This window comes from Muntiacus reevesi, chromosome 12 (assembly GCF_963930625.1).
Source record: "Muntiacus reevesi chromosome 12, mMunRee1.1, whole genome shotgun sequence".
Classification (NCBI taxonomy): Eukaryota; Metazoa; Chordata; class Mammalia; order Artiodactyla; family Cervidae; genus Muntiacus; species Muntiacus reevesi.
Window position 1 is genome coordinate 665855 of NC_089260.1, and position 16733 is coordinate 682587.

At 40.9% G+C, this 16733-nt stretch overlaps 1 protein-coding gene across 6 annotated transcripts in view; it reads right to left on the reverse strand.

Annotated features, from left to right (window-relative positions):
* COL14A1 (collagen type XIV alpha 1 chain) overlaps positions 1 to 16733 on the reverse strand; it is a 225961-nt gene that overhangs the window by 168657 nt on the left and 40571 nt on the right. For all 6 annotated transcript variants that reach the window (XM_065903379.1, XM_065903381.1, XM_065903380.1 and 3 more), the window contains exons 6-7: positions 2688 to 2843; positions 1587 to 1706 (exon numbers count right to left, since the gene is read on the reverse strand). In XM_065903379.1, the coding sequence (XP_065759451.1) occupies positions 1587 to 1706; positions 2688 to 2843 (276 nt within the window). The remainder of the gene's footprint in view (positions 1 to 1586; positions 1707 to 2687; positions 2844 to 16733) is intronic.

Below are 16733 nucleotides of genomic sequence, written 5' to 3' on the forward strand. Positions count from 1 at the left end.
ATACAAGAAATCTACACCTTGGGACATCCTTGGTGGTCTTCTGGTTAAGACTTCCAATGCAGGGGGTGTGAGTTTGATCCCTGGTTGGGAAACTAAGACCCTACATGCCACATGACAGCCAAAAAACCAAATCAATAAAAATTAAATTAAACAAAAATCTAAACCTCTATAATTTACAACGAAGCAAGAATACCCTCACAGAAGCAACTGTCCCAAATATTATGGCTACACTTTCCATTTTGATCATGGTGATCTAAAGAAACCACAGATTCTCTGCCTTATAGGGGAAGAAGGGGAGATCTAAAATGGTAATTGAACTCCTGACTTTTGAGTGTGACATTCTACACCTCTCAAAAATAAGAAATGCTGAATAATGTTATGCAATTTGTGCTTAATACATTTTTGTTGTATTAACAAAAAACTTGTTAGACTAAGCCTCAAACTGGCAAAGTAATGATCAGGATTTCAGTGGTCTATTTAAAATTCAATGACAGCATCTCTATTGTTTAAACTGAGCATCCACATTGTGGGTCTATAGAAGGAAATAGCATGTAAGGGTTAAAACCTGTGATGACGCCTTGGAGTTGAAAGTGGAAGTCGCTCAGTTGAGTCTGACTCTTTGTGACCCCATAGACTGTACAGGCCATGGAATTCTCCAGGCCAGAACACTGGAGCGGGCAGCCTTTCTCTCCTCCAGGGGATCTTCCCAACCCAGGGATCGAACCCAGGTCTCTGGCACTGCAGGCAGATTCTTTACCAGCTGAGCCACGAGGCAAGCCCTTGGGGTTGGGCCATGGATAATTGCAATAAAAAGGCTCTTACATCACAGTCGTTCCTTGGTATCCACAGTGGGATTGGTTCTAGGACCCCCATGACACCCAAACCCACAGATGCCCAGGTCCCTTATGTAAAATGATGTAGTATCTGCATATAACCTACATGCATCCTCTCATTCATTCTGAGCCATCTCTAGATTACTTATAGTAACTGACACAATATAAATGCTACATAAATAGTTACCAGCATGTGACAAATTCAAGGTTTGCTTTTAGGAACTTTCTGGAATTTTTTACCTACACATTTCTGATCCCTGGTTGGTCAAAGCTACAGATACTATGGGCTGATTATACTCATTTATCAAAAAAGCTGGTGAGCCAAAGCTCCATAAATATTTTCATGATAACTATTGATTGGAGAGTAAGGGCAAAGAAATTATCTTCCTTGAAAATTTAGGTAGAAATTTGTTCTTATTTAATTGACAGGGTGACTGGAGGAGAAAACAGGTGAAAAAAAAAGGAAAATTAATTGAAAAAGGTTAAGACAGCTACAAAGGCTGTCAGCATCAAGGACTGCTGGGTACTCTTCCAGCTCAACCAAGCCCTTCCTGGGACATTACATTTGTAGAGCAAAAGGGATGAGGTGTCTGCATGTAACTTCTAATGTCAGTTTGAAAAAAGAGCCATCTAAAACCTTTAAATGCTAGCTTGCTTTAAAAATACTATGCTAAGACATACACAGTGACGAAGTAATAAAACTGTTCTTTGGCAAGACATGCTGCCAAAAATGTGGACTAGACAAAAACATACCCGTCAGTGTATTTCCTCCCTTGTATGGTAGGTTTCGGACGGCTTCGATCACCTCCTCTTTTGTGTTAAAGGCATTCAAGTGCCATTCTATTCTGGGGTCACCGCTATACTGAGCCAGACCTGGAAAGAGAGATGAGAAAGCCCACCCAGGAATGATGGGTTACTCGAAGGTCCAGTGGACCATTCAACAGACTAAAATGATGCAGGGCCTAATTTTGGGGGTGGTGGGGGGCAGGAGTGGCTAAGTTTTGCAACATCTTTTTCTCTGCCGCCCTGAGAAATTTCAAAGTGAGTTCCTGACGTCAATTTAAAGAATTTTCAACATATCTGGAGGCTGATGGAATGTATATATTTTCCAGACATCTAGAAGTAGGCACCAATCAGGTACTTAGCATTTTTTAAAAGTCTGATCATGTTTGTACATAAAAGGTCTAGATTTATTTAATTTTTTTTATTGAGGTAATATTGATACCAGCTTATACAACCTCATACAAGCTTCATGGATGACATTATATTTTGACTTCTGTATACGGTATAGTGTTTGTATTTTGTTTTTATTCCCAAAGAAAAGAGTTTCCCTAAGGACTATTTAGAGAAGTGAAACTAGGAAACTTTACATAATAAAATGGATATATTTCTCAAAGATTTACAACTTTTTTGTTGTTTTTTATCACAGCAAGAATTTGGCAAAAATTATCTCACACAATAAAACTTCTTCCAATTGTTGATTAAACATTTCACTGGATTCAGTTGCTTTTTAAATAAAAAGAAAACTTTTACCTAATAAATTCTTAAACCAATAGTAACTTTTAAATTATTATTTAAAATTATTATTACTAATAATAAAATAATAATAATTATTATTAGAGAAGATTTTGGCTTTCCAGAAAAATTGAAATATGGTCTAATTAATTGAGTGACATTGTGACAGCAAAAATTAGTAGAATAAATACTTATTGATGCAAACTTGCCCTTTTGGGAACATTCCTATAGTTAAACCTAAAATTCTGAAAAACATTTGGTAGAGAATCTGAAATTTCTTAAGCTTCCCAGTGGTTTCACACTAGGAGCCGATGCTGTTAATTTTAAAAAAAGATGCACCAATTCGTGTTTTCTCGGAGCCCACGTCGAATGCTGTAACCAGGTTTTCCAAAAAAGATCGAACCAGTCTGAAGTTGAATCTTCCAATACTCCATGAGCCATCAACCAGGATTACAATATCCGCAATAGCCGGTGTTTGACAGAAAAATTTCACTTCTGCAAAGCATAGACCAAAAAAGCACCTATGTTACTGTTGGAACTTTTAAAAGAATGACTCTATTTTAATGTCTTTCAGGTAACTTGGTGCTAACAATACAATAAAGTTCCTATTAAAGCAACCACATTTTTATGACCCTTCTTTTAAATGCATTTTCACCAGGGGAGGAAAAAAAACATTGTAATACCTGGCAACCGAGCCAGTGATCTGGAAATAGTTAGCAAACACTGGCAGGTTCACAGCACGCTGGCAACTCGAGCCTTCTGCATATTTGAAAAAGCAGTGTCTGTGCAAACGCATCCAGCTTTGGGTTTTAGTGTGCAGATTCTTTCCAGGAAAGATCTCAGCAACACCCATGCAGGAGGGTCAGCGGGGATGGGAAGGCGGCCAGGAAGCAGAGCGCGACTCTCTGCTCTGATAAGTCTGAGCCAGAGGAAGCGATAAGAGAAGAAAACACCGGCTTCCTGGATTCAAGAAAAAGTCAGGGCCATTTAATCTCAGAAAGACACGCAGCCTTGTGCTAAAATAGGAAGGGTTTGGGAAAGAAGAGAGTTGGAAAAGAGCCCAAGAATTTCCCCCAATTCAAATCCTTTCACATATTGTGTCCGTGTGACTATAAGATTTTATCCCTAGAAGTCATTTCAGTAATTCATTTACTTAAATCAAGCTTCTGAATAAGGATGGAGAAAAGGATGCCCAGTGGCTGGACTGGCAGCACTCTGAGTTTTGCCCTCAGGGTGAGTCTAAGCCCACAGAGAATGCGGGCAAGATGCAAAGGGCAAACAGAAGTCTTTGCAACAAAGAGGGCGGTTGTCTGATACAAGGTAAGTCCGTGATGGATGAGGTGAAAACCACCTCTTACAGAGTGAAAATACCAGAATATTCTTAATGTGTTTAAGAATCCTTAAAAATGTCACAATGCTGTCAGTATCTTTAGAAGCTTTGCTTTGTACTGTAGTTTGTGTTTCCCAAAGAATGGCTTCAGTTCAGTTCAGTCGCTCAGTCGTGTCTGACTCTTTCTGACCCCATGAACCGCAGCACACCAGGCCTTCCTGTCCAGCACCAACTCCCGGAGTCCACCCAAACTCATGTCCATTGAGTCGGTGATGCCATCCAGCCATCTCATCCTTTGTCGTCCCGTTCTCTTCCCGCCCTCAATCTTTCCCAGCATCAGGGTCTTTTTCAATGAGTCAGCTCTTCACATCAGGTGGCCAAGGTACTGGAGTTTGAGCTTCAGCATCAGTTCTTCCAATGAACACCCAGGACTGATCTCCTTTAGGATGGACTGGTTGGATTTCCTTGCAGTCCAAGGGACTCTCAAGAGTCTTCTCCAACACCACAGTTCAAAAGCATCAATTCTTCGGCGCTCAGCTTTCTTCACAGTCCAACTCTCACATCCATACATGACTACTGGAAAAACCATAGCCTTGACCAGACGGACCTTTGTTGGCAAACTAATGTCTCTTATTTTGCTGAATTTTCACATTAGGACTGGAGATCATGAATATTTTGTGTAAATGTGTATGTGTGTGTATGTCCATGTCAACATTTTGAAACATTAAAATGACAATAAGACAAAAATTAAAATATATGTAATAAAAAAATAAAGAAGTCTTCATAAATAAATTGAATATGTTTTTTCCTGGAGGGCAAACAGTTGACCTATTATGGTTTGGGTAGGCAATTTCATATATAGCTCTGTATCTACAGGCCACATGTAGTAAAAGGATCTTGTGGGGTTTTTTTTCCATTTTCGTGCAGTGCCTAGATCCTTTTACCAAATGGGGAAAAATTGTATTTGCCAAGGAAATACTCAGATTCTGATTATGTAAGCTAAATAATACAGCTCAACCCAAAGTTTATATATTACAGTTTGGGGCACCAAATATCCCTTCTTTAATAGTCAAATTCAAAATCACTACTAACTTAAGAGTCAGTCCTCTGTACCACACTGAAATATTCTAAAACAGAACAGTGTAAGAAGTCATGAGATAGAAATTAGTTTGTGTTTTGGAAATAAACAGAGAAAATTAAAGTCTTGAGAAGCTTTAAGAATCTATGTCCCTCACTTTTTATGGGGAAACTTTCCTGAAATGAAAACTAGTTTTCTTTTTATTCCAAAATTATTGGAGATATTATTTTCCTTTTTAAATAAAAAAAATGTAATTGTTTGGGTACATTATAGATAGCGTCTTAGGGAACAGTTTCTCTGCTTATTTGGAAGAAGGCTATTAATACTGGTATTTCCCACTTTAAAATTGTTTCCAATAAAAATGCTCTGTTAATTTAGTTCATTCAAGTTATTTTGATTTGGAGACAAAAATTCTAGATATCTCCAAAATAAGATATAAAATTAATTGAATAGAAATTAGAAGATTGACATATCTAATGATATTAAAATGTTTAAGCTGTTAATCAAAAAAAATCTTAAATAAAATAAAAAGATAAGCTACAACTGGGAAAAGACATAGCAATATAAAAAACTGGAAAGAATCCACATGAAGAATACATAAAAAATGAACAGATACTTAAGAGGATGAGAGATATATACGTAAGGTTAATAAATGAAAAAGGAGAATGTTTAACTACATTGGTGATCATGTTAATAAAAAAAATCAAGATCACAATGAGGTACAATGTGTGTTCACTCAAATGCAAAAATAATAAATTTAATATTATTTATAATTACGCCAAAGATAATGAAATATTTAGGTATATACTTACAACATGTGCAAGACCTGTGTGTGAAAATTACACTATTGATAAAAGAAGTCAAAGAAGATGCAAATCAATGGAGAGGTCTACCATATTCATGGACAGGAAGGCTGAGCATAGTAGAGATGTCAACTACCCCAAACTGATCGATAGGTTTAATGCAATTCCTATCAAAATTCCAGAAAAGTTTTTTTTTTAAGACATAGACAAGCTTATTCTAAAATTTACATAAGAAGGCACAGACACTAGAATAGCTAAAACAATCCTGATGAAGAATTATGTGGAAAGAATCATTTTACCAGACATTAAGACTGCTTACTATATTTAAGTAGTGAGTATTTCAGATAGACAGACACATACATAAGTGAAAAAGAGAAAAGCCAAAAACAGACCCATACAAATATGCTGAACAATATGATTTTAAATCTAAATGTGATTTAAAAATCATATAGTGATTTTATACCAACATTCAAAAGTACTTCAACAGATGGTGTTGGAACAATTAACATGCATGCAAAAGAAAGAAAAAGAAAACTTGACCTAAACTCTATACCAAAATTAATTCAAAGCAGATCATCAATTTACAGGTAAAAAAGTGAAATCATAAAGTTTTTAGTAAAAAATTAGGACAAAGTCGTTGGAATGTATGGCTCAAAGAAGAGTTCTTAGCATTAATACCAAAAGTACAAACACATAAAAAGAAAATTTGACCAGCTGAACTCCATCAATATAAAATACTTTTGCTGTGTGAAAGCTCATGTGAAGATGAACAGACAAGCTATAGGCTAGGAGAAATATTTGTAAACCACACACTCAGCAAAGGATTAGTATCTAGACTATATAAAGAAACCTCAAAACTCACTAGTAAATAAAACCAAACAATCTGATTAGCAAATGGGTAAAATCTGAACAAATATTTCATCAAAGATATGCCGTTTGTATACCTTGTTCAGATGGCAAATAAGCACACGAAAAGATGCTCGACATCAGTAACTATCAGGTAAATGCAAATTAAAATCACAATGAAATTTCACGATACACACCTATCCAAATGGCTAAACCAAAACACAGTGATAACAACAAATGCTGGCAAGTAGGTAGAGAAACGGTACCACTCACACTTTGCTCGTGGGACCATAAAATGGTATAACCACTCTGAAAACAGTTTGGCAGTTTTTTTAAAGCGTATACATAGAAATTTCCTGGCGGTCCCGTGGGTAAGAGGATGCCTGCCATTACAGGAGACGCGGGTTCGATTCCTGGTCAGGGAAGATTCCGCACACTGTAGGGCAACTAAGGTCGTGCGCCAGAGCTACGGCAGCCAGCTGCCCGAGGTCAGAGGAGCCCCTACAGGGGGAGGCCTGCGAACCACGAGAGGAGCCCCCGCTCCCTGCAGCGGGAGAAAGCCACGCGGAGCAGCAGCGACCCAGAGCAGCCATGAGTAAAGAAACACATGCGTAAAATTACCATGCAACCCAGCAATTACACTCAAGGATACTTATTCCAGAGCAGTGAAAACTACCGTACACACAAAAAGCTGTACACGAATGTTCACGGCAATTTGATCCATGATAGCCCCAAACTGAAATTAGTTCAATTTATTATTTTAAATAAAAATAAATTCTTCTTATCTTCAATATTGTATTTAAAATTAAAGCAAAGGAGCAGAAGAAATGAACTTGAACCGTATTTTAATTCAGTTCTTGGCCTAATGTGAATTTTATCTAAAATGCAATTCTGAAAATACAGACAGTACGAAAAAAAAGGTAGACTGCTGATCACAATCGAAGGAAAACACCCAATATATGGGCTGGCAGCGGCGCTTGGTGATTTAGTCACTAAGTCGTGTCTGACTCTTGTGACCCCAAGGACTGTAGCCCGTCAGGTCCTCTGTCCATGGGATCCTCCAGGCAAGAACACTGGAGTGGGCAGCCTATCCCTTCTCCAGGGGACCTTCCCGACCCAGGGACTGGACCTGGGTCTCCTGCAATGCAGGTAGATTCTTTACCGACTGAGCTACAAGAGCTACCTCACAAATAAAAATAATACCTTGTTTTTAGTATTGTTATATGGGATACCTCACAAATAAAAACAATACCTTGAATGTCACCATTTGACTCGGAAGAAATAATTCCCATTATGTTCAACCCCTGCTGGAGGTGCCTGATGAGGCCAGAAGAAACTAACAATTCTGTGTCTGGAAGTCATGTCCATCGTGAGCCCTCGATGCTCAGCTGCTCAGTCCCCACAAGAGCTCTATAAGACACGCGTCGTTATTATCAGTCCCATTTGCAGCTGAAAAGCATGAGATACATGGGCTGTGTGACTTGCCCAGAGTGCCACCCAGGGCAGAGGCCAAGCTGTGATCTGAATCCAGGTAATACATGATCCCGGTGGCTCAGATGGCAAAGAATCTGCCTGCAATACAGGAGACCCGGGTTCAACCCCTGGACTGGGAAGGCCCAGGGATTGAGGAGGAAATGGCAACCCCCTCCAACATCCTTGCCTGGAGAATCCCACGGACAGAGGAGCCTGGCGGGCTGTGGTCTGTGGAGTCACAAGAGTTGAAGACAACTTGGCTACTAAACCACCACCAGCACCACACCGACCTCAGTAATGTACCTGCTGCATCAGTTTAGAAAGTCCGGGACAGTCTCTAAGACACGTCTGCGTCCCCGTACCGCTCGCCCCTGCTGTGTCCACGGCTAGCACGTGCCACTGGCAAGCGTCACTCTCCAGAACGTTCTTCTCTCCCAAACGAATGTACTTAGCACTTAAGTAGTCCACGTAAAAAGTGTCCCTTTTACAATAATTTTACACCAATTTTACTGTGTTACTGACATCAGGAGAAAATTTCATGTTGAGAATACAAGTTAATTCATGGAGTTTGAATGAGTATTAGATCAGTCTACACAAAACCTATGTATATTAATTTCATAATAACCAATTTCCTGTATGAAATACATTTATTTATTAAAAATGTATTTATTTAATATTTACTATATCCCAAACCCTATTCTGAGCAACCAGGAATACAATTAAACTCCTACCTTCCATCAGCTTAAATTCTTGGTGAGAGGAAACAGACTAACACAACAAAATAATTTCATATTTTTAAAAGAGCTTTATAGAAATAAGCAGAATGATATAGAGTAGTGGAATTTGGGGGTGGAAGTGTTACTTTAGTTAGAACGGTATGAAATTACCAAGTTCAAACATTTCTGTTTAGAGTGTTCCTTTTGCTCTAATGACATAAAATTAAAGATCCAGTTACGGCTAATATAGAAATACTTACAATGGTTTTACAGAGAAGGGTATTCACCAACTCTTTAATTAAAATAGAAAGGGGAGAATTAACAGAAGCAGCTTCTTTCTGCCGGGTAGACTCCTGTTCATCCTTCCACCAGGTTGCACTACACCCGCCCCAGAAGCTCCCCCACAGTCCTCAGATGGGACCCGTCCTCGGATGCCCCTCTTGCCCGCCTCTGCATTCGCACACGTGGCTTACTGCACTTAGAGCACCAGGCTACTATCACGTGTTTCCACTTCTCTCTCTCTGACTACACTGAACTCCTTGAGAAGTGAGGGATTTGTGCCTTATATTTTTATGCCCTTTGTCTGGCTGACATCTTGGCACATAGTACATTAATAAATGTAAACCACACTGAATTGTCTCGTTAAAAATAATTTCTCTTTTCACATAATTCATGCATACAGTAGAGCACTAGAAAAACAGACCATGATGGCTGAGTTACATGTGGTCTTTCCTCTTGCTCTGCTCAACTACCACACTGGAAAACGAGACCATGGTTATTTAGGGGTCAGGGCGATTGCATCGTGTTTGCTTGTCTTCCTTGATATTAATATTTTCCGATGCCAGAGGTAAAGCTAAATGAAAGGGGAGCAGGAGCTATTTTTATTCACATTATTGTAGTATGCACTCAGAAAATCTCATGATCAGTTTCACCACGACTGGTCTGATTCATTTAGTGCCTCTGAATCACTTTTCTTGATGCCACTAGCAAAATATCCTGCTAAGCCATTCATTAACCAAGACATCTGAAGAAAAACTGTGGTCACAGAGTAATTTTTCACATAAATCTCCGGTAAGGTTGAACTCAAGTTTCCAAATCAAGAGTCTGCTTTCAAGACTGACTTGAAGTTAGTTTTGTTTTGTTTTGTTTTTAAGAGTTAACAGCATTTTAACAGAGTTTTGCCAAGAGAAAGCACTGGTCATAGCAAACACCCTCTTCCAACAACATAAGAGAAGACTCTACACAAGGTCATCACCAGATGGCCAACACCGAAATCAGATTGATTATATTCTTTGCAGCCAAAGATGGAGAAGCTCTACACAGTCAGCAAAAACAAAACTAGGAGCTGACTGTGGCTCAGATCATGAACTCCTTATTGCCAAATTCAAACTTAACTTGAAGAAAGTGGGGAAAACCACTAGACCATTGAGGTATGACCTAAATCAAATCCCTTATGATTATACAGTGGAAGTGAGAAATAGATTTAAGGGACTAGATCTGATAGACAGAGTGTCTGATGAACTATGGAAGGAGATTTGTGACATTGTACAGGAGACAGGGAGCAAGACCATCCCCAAGAAAAAGAAATGCAAAAAGGCAAGATGGTTGTCTGAGGAGGCCTTACAAAGAGCTGTGAAAAGAAGAGAAGCAAAAAGCAAAGGAGAAAAGGAAAGATATAAGCATCTGAATGCAGAGTTCCAAAGAATAGCAAAGAGAGATAAGAAAGCCTTCCTCAGTGATCAGTGCAAAGAAATAGAGGACAACAATAGAATGGGAAAGACTAGAGATCTCTTCAAGAAAATTAGAGATACCAAGGGAACATTTCATGCAAAGACGGGCTCAATAAAGGACAGAAATGGTACGGACCTAACAGAAGCAGGAGATATTAAGAAGAGGTGGCAAGAATACACAGAAGAACTACACAAAAAAAGATCTTCATAAAAAAAAAAAAAAAAAAAAAAAGATCTTCATGACCCAGATAACCACGATGGTGTGATCACTCACCTAGAGCCAGACATCCTGGAATGTGAAGTCAAGTGGGCCTTAGGTGTCAGGAATCCTCTGGCCCTTAATATTCAGGAATTAAGAGGAGAGGCACGTCTATCCCGGGGCTGAGGAATCCAGGCATTTCCTCTGTTAGTTTTTCATTATGGTATAAGTACCCTCTTCTGTCTTTAATAGGGATCACCTTGTGTTTTGTAAGTCTGGAATTTTAATCTTTATCTTTGCTGAGAATAACCACCTTGTAAACAGTATATATGCCCACGCCGTGCTGATTAAAACACCTTTGCTCCATCAGAGCTTTGGTCCCCGTGTCTTTCTTTCTTTCTCTCCCTCTCTTTATCTCTCTATTTCTGGCTGATTCTCTGGAATGCGAAAGTCGGCTGCGTAAGCTAACCTCTTTCCTTCTTTCACTTCCTCTTCATCGACTCTGGACCACCAGGTTTCGGTCCATTAAAGGACCTACATTAGGAAGCATCACTATGAACAAAGCTAGTAGAGGTGATGGAATTCCAGTTGAGCTATTTCAAATCCTAAAAGATGATGCTGTGAAAGTGCTGCACTCAATATGCCAGTGAATTTGGGAAACTCATGGCAGAAAGCAAAGAACTAAAAAGCCTCCTGGTGAAGGTGAAAAAGGAGAGTGAAAAAGTTGGCTTAAAACTCAACATTCAGAAAACTAAGATCATGGCATCTGGTCCCATCACTTCATGGCAAATAGATGGGGAAACAGTGGCAGATTTTATTTTGGGGGGCTCCAAAATCACTGCAGATGGTGACCGCAGCCATGAAATTAAAAGAAGCTTACTCCTTGGAAGGAAAGCTTACTCCTCTCCTAGAGAGCATATTAAAAAGCAGAGACATTACTTTGCCAACAAAGGTCCGTCTGGTCAAGTCTATGGTTTTTCCAGTGGTCATGTATGCATGTGACAGTTGAACTATAAAGAAAGCTGAGCACAGAAGAATTCATGCTTTTGAACTGTGGTGTTGGAGAAGACTCCTGAGAGTCCCTTGGATTACAAGGAGATCCAACCAGTCCATCCTAAAGGAAATCAGTCCTGAGTGTTCATTGGAAGGACTGATGTTGAAGCTGAAACTCCAAGGCTCTGGCCACCTCATGTGAAGAACTGACTCACTGGAAAAGACCCTGATGCTGGGAGGGATTGAGGGCGGGAGGAGAAGGGGATGACAGAGGATGAGATGGCTGGATGGCATCACTGACTCAATGGGAACTCCGTGACTTGGTGATGGACAGGGAGGCCTGGCGTGCTGCAGTCCATGGGGTCGCAAAGAGTCGGACACGATTGAGCGACTGAACCGAACAGCATTTTACATTTGCTGAGAGCTCAGTGGTTCATAAAGAGTTTTTCAGTACATCAGCATATTCTGATTCTCACAACATTCTAGTGGGGAGCCATGAGTGTGTTCAATTTTCAGAAAATGAAACTGAAGTTCAGAGAGACAAGTGGATAGCTCAGGGGTTACAACGGCAAAGCCAGGACTAGACCCCGGGTCCAGGAAATGTTTGGTTGCCTCTTCCATCACACCAGGCTACCAGCACCACAGCAGATGTTCTCATATACTGCAACCTGAGTGGTCACTAGTTACCTGTTGTATTAACATTATACGTTGTCCATCTACTGGAAGGGGAACGAGGGTTCATTTCAATAGAGTTCAGGGTCAACATTAATCAGAGTGAGCTAAGTGCTCATTTAGCCCAGTCTTACTGGAGACATTCCTTTCAAAGCATCTGTGACAGCTGACTCCCCTATCTAAAACAGCACTCCCCATCACCCTCTTCCCTTATTTTGTTTTATTTCTCTTTGCAGAACTTCTTATTTCCTATAAATACACAAGTGTGATGGTTAATTTTATGTGTCAACTTGACTGGTCCACGGGGTGCCCAGACATTGGATCAAATATTATCCTGAGATTGTTAGGGAGGGTGCTTCTGGATGAGATGAACATTTCAATTCACAGACTGAGTAAAGCAGATTGCCTTCCCAAAGGTAGCTGGTCCTTGTGCAATTGTCTGAAGAGCTGAATAGAACAGAAAGGAACCTCTTCTGGCTGCTTTGATTGGAACATGAGGCTCAAAACTGGCACTAGGTTTTCCTGGGTCTCGAGTCTGCAAGGTCTCAGATGGGAACTGACACCATCAGTTTTCCTGGGTCTCCAGCTTGCTGACTGCAGATCTCAGGACTCCTTCCAGTTCAGTTCAGTTCAGTTCAGTCACTCAGTCATATCCGACTCTTTGTGACCCCATGAATCGCAGCACACAGGCCTCCCTGTCCATCACCAAACTCCCGGAGTTTACTCAAACTCATGTCCACCGAGTCAGTGATGCCATCCAGCCATCTCATCCTGTGTTGTCCCCTTCTCCTCCTGCCCCCAATCCCTCCCAGCATCAGGGTCTTTTCCAATGAGTCAGCTCTTCGCATGAGGTGGCCAAAGTACTGGAGTTTCAACTTCAGCATCAGTCCTTCCAATGAACACCCAGGACTGATTTCCTTTAGGATGAACTGGTTGGATCTCCTTGCAGTCCAAAGGACTCTCAAGAGTCTTCTCCAACACCACAGTTCAAAATCATCAATTTTTCAGCGCTCAGCTTTCTTCACAGTCCAACTCTCACATCCATACATGACCACTGGAAAAATCATAGCCTTGACTCCTTAGACTCCACAATCATGTGATCCAATTCCTCAAGATAAATCCTTTTCTGTGTTTATATACATCCTACTGGCCCTGATTCTCTGGAGAGCCCTAACACATACAGTTATTGATTGACTGGCTGATTGCAGCAGATACTTTTCACTGCTTCCTTTTTTTCCCAATAATGAAAAGACTTCCCATTTAGGGACTGCTTTCCCCAGGTGATTTGCATATGTCTTTTCCATTAAAGCCTGACATTAATCCTATAAGACAGGTGTTTCTTTTCACCCCATTGAAAAGAAAGGTTAAGTAACTAGAAAGGTTAAATAACTTGCCTTTCATCACATGCGGAGCAGATAGAAAAACTGGAATTCAAATCTAGGACTGATTCCAAAGCCTGAGAGATTTAGCTGTTGTGCTACTCAACTCCTAGGACAGAATAGAAGTATTTGGAAGAAAGGAAGAATGAAACAACAGGGAGGAGGGATGGGGAAAGAGGGAGGGAGGGAGGGAGAGAAGGAAGGGAAGGAAGAGAGAAAGGAGGGAAGCAGGATGGGAGGAGGGAGGGGCAGATGGCTAGGCTGGGCCTTTGGAGACAGCTCGAGGTCACAGGCATGCACACCTGTCCTCTGTCCAACCCAGGGAGAATCACACCATGACACGTTCAGGCGTGTGAAGCCCCATCCCCGACCCACAGCAAACAAACATTTCAGCTGTCACTCAACCCTCTGCATCCTAACAGTTACTGACAATCCTTAAACACCACATTATCACACTTCTCTGCTCACAAACTGGAAGGGGCTGGGAGAAGATGTGACGGCTGTCTTCAAATATCCGAAGGGCTGTCATACAGAGGGGGTCAGGAGTGCTTTAAATGCCCACAAGACGACAGATCTCAACTCATGAAAGGACTTTCCTTTTTTGAAAATTTTATTTATCTTTGGCCGGTCGGGTCTTCCTGCTGTGTGGGCCGTTCTCCAGCCGCAGTGAGCAGGCTTCTCATCACCGAGCAAGGGCTCGAGGGGCTCCGGGACAGACTCAGGAGCTGCGGTGCACGGGCCTGGTTCCTCAGGGCACGTGGGGTCTTCCTGGCCCAGGGATCGAACCCCTGTCTCCTGCATTGACAGGCAGATTCTTTACCACTGAGCCAGCAGCAAAGCCCACGAAGGAACTTGCTAATAGTCGAGACTTTATCGCAGATCGCTGCTTCAGAAACAGGGAGGGCTCTGTCGGCGACGGTGGGTGCTGGTCAACCCTCAACGCCCGGCTGGAGAGCCTTCCCTGTCCCCTCAATTGCAGAACTCCAGGGAGCTCAAGGCCGCCCTCCAACTCCAAATTTTAAGATAATTTCCTTCCTTCCCTATCTACCAAATGAAGCCTGAACTGTCACCGGGCTCTTCAAAGCTCTCCATGCTGATTTCTCACTTCATCCCAATACAAATAGTCTTCTTTCCCCAACAGCATTCTCGGGTCTGAGCCCTCTGACTTATATTATCCTCTCCACCCTCTGCTGTTTCTTCCTGTCTGACCTCTCCAAACGCTCCCTACCGTGAGATACCTAAAACAGGTTTTATTTTCTTCAAAAATACATATGGTCCTTTTAGATAAAATCAGTTCTCAAATTTTATTTGCACGATGACTGACCTGGTCATTTCCTGACTTTCAAATGTTAATGCTGACCCAGGAGAGGCTATTTTGTCTGATCACCTCTATTCAAACACAGAACCTATTCAGGAACTGGTGTATTACATTCACATGCATTTTGAGCTCTGTAAATAATATCACATGATTTGGCTTTATGTTTATTTTAGTTGTTCGAGGCAATTTTCTGAGAACGTGCAATAACTCATTCACCCCTGTCATTCCAATTCACCAATAACAAACAGACCCTGACATTTTGCAATGTCTAAGGCTGAGACACGTGCTTTGTTTGACACCATCAGCCCTGCAGGTATAGAAACGAGATATTTAATAGAAAATTCTCAGACAAGAAGGAAGGTGTCCGTCAGACCAGCCCAAGCACTGCTACAGGATAAGCCTCTGCCAAAGTCTGTAACAGCGCTTATAGCTGCCAGATATCTGATCTAACACAAGATGCACTAGAAGCTCTTTTATAAATGAGGACATTTGAAAGCTTGGTGTATTTAAGGAAGAGCTACAAAATATACTGCTGTTATTGTTCGGTTGCTAAGTCGTGTCCGACTCTTTGTCGGTGATGCCGTCCCACCATCTCATCCTCTGCCGTCCCCTTCTCCTCCCAACTTCAATCTTTCCCAGCATCAGGGTCTTTTCCAAAGAGTCAGCTCTTCGCATCAGGTGGCCAAAGTATTGGAGCTTCAGCTTCAGTCCTTTCAATGAATATTCAGGATTGATTCACTTTAGGATGGACTGCTTGGATCTCCTTGCAGTCCAAGGGACTCTCAAGAGTCTTCCCAGCATATACATACATACATATATATATATATACACACACACACATATAGATATATAATATATATTTTATCACTGGACAATTCACAAGTTAAGAACAATAAAATTTGCTGGAAGACAACAGAAAAAGTATCAAAAATCCTTTAAAAATGTCAAGAGTGGTTGAATTAAAAATAAATCTGAAAAAAAGGAGTGGTTGGGCGTAAGGGAACTTGGGGAAAACAAGAGCGCTATTGCTAGGAGATTCTCAGCCCCTTGCCTTCAGGGAAACCTTACAATTTTATGCACAGGTATAATGTACTTTGCAGGTATTCAATGAATATATTCTGAATGACTGATTCTATTTCATGCTTTTTGAGTTCCTAAAAACATGAATTATAATGCTTCACAGCAAAGAAAAAAAAATAAATCTGCTTTCTGCTTTTTTTATGAGAAAAACATTCTTTTCATGAAAAGTCTTCTTTAATCTTCTCCAAGAGACTGTGAACCTCTCTCCTTGACTGTGAAACAAGCCAAATACAAATATTCAACAAATACTTATTGACAATGTCAGACACTGTTATGCATTCTGTGTGCTAATATTTTCTCTTTGAAAAGAAGACATTAGAAAAAAACAAATGGACAAGGTAGTTCAAAAGCTGACCTTTGTCCAGCATCTGCTACGTTCCAGGCACATTATAAAGCTGATAGCATTTAGTCTTCCCAAGTCTGCATGCTTGTTATAGCTAGCATCATCATTTTTCTAACGAGGACACTAGAGCTGAGAGGGGTTTCTCTGCCGAAGGTTGTCTGAGATAAAAGTGTCAGCCGCTCAGTCGACTCTGCAGGCCCACGGACTGCAGCCCCCAGGCTCCTCTGTCCATGGGATTCTCCAGCCAAGAATGCAGGAGTGGGTAGTCATTTCGTCCTCCAAGGGATCTTCGTTACCCAAGGGTAGAACTTGGGTCTCCTGCCTTGAAAGCGGATTCTTTACTGCTGAGCCACCAGGGAAGTCCAATTATTTAAAACAGTGGCTTTATTTAATATGCCAAAGAATCAAAGGACAGACAACTACCC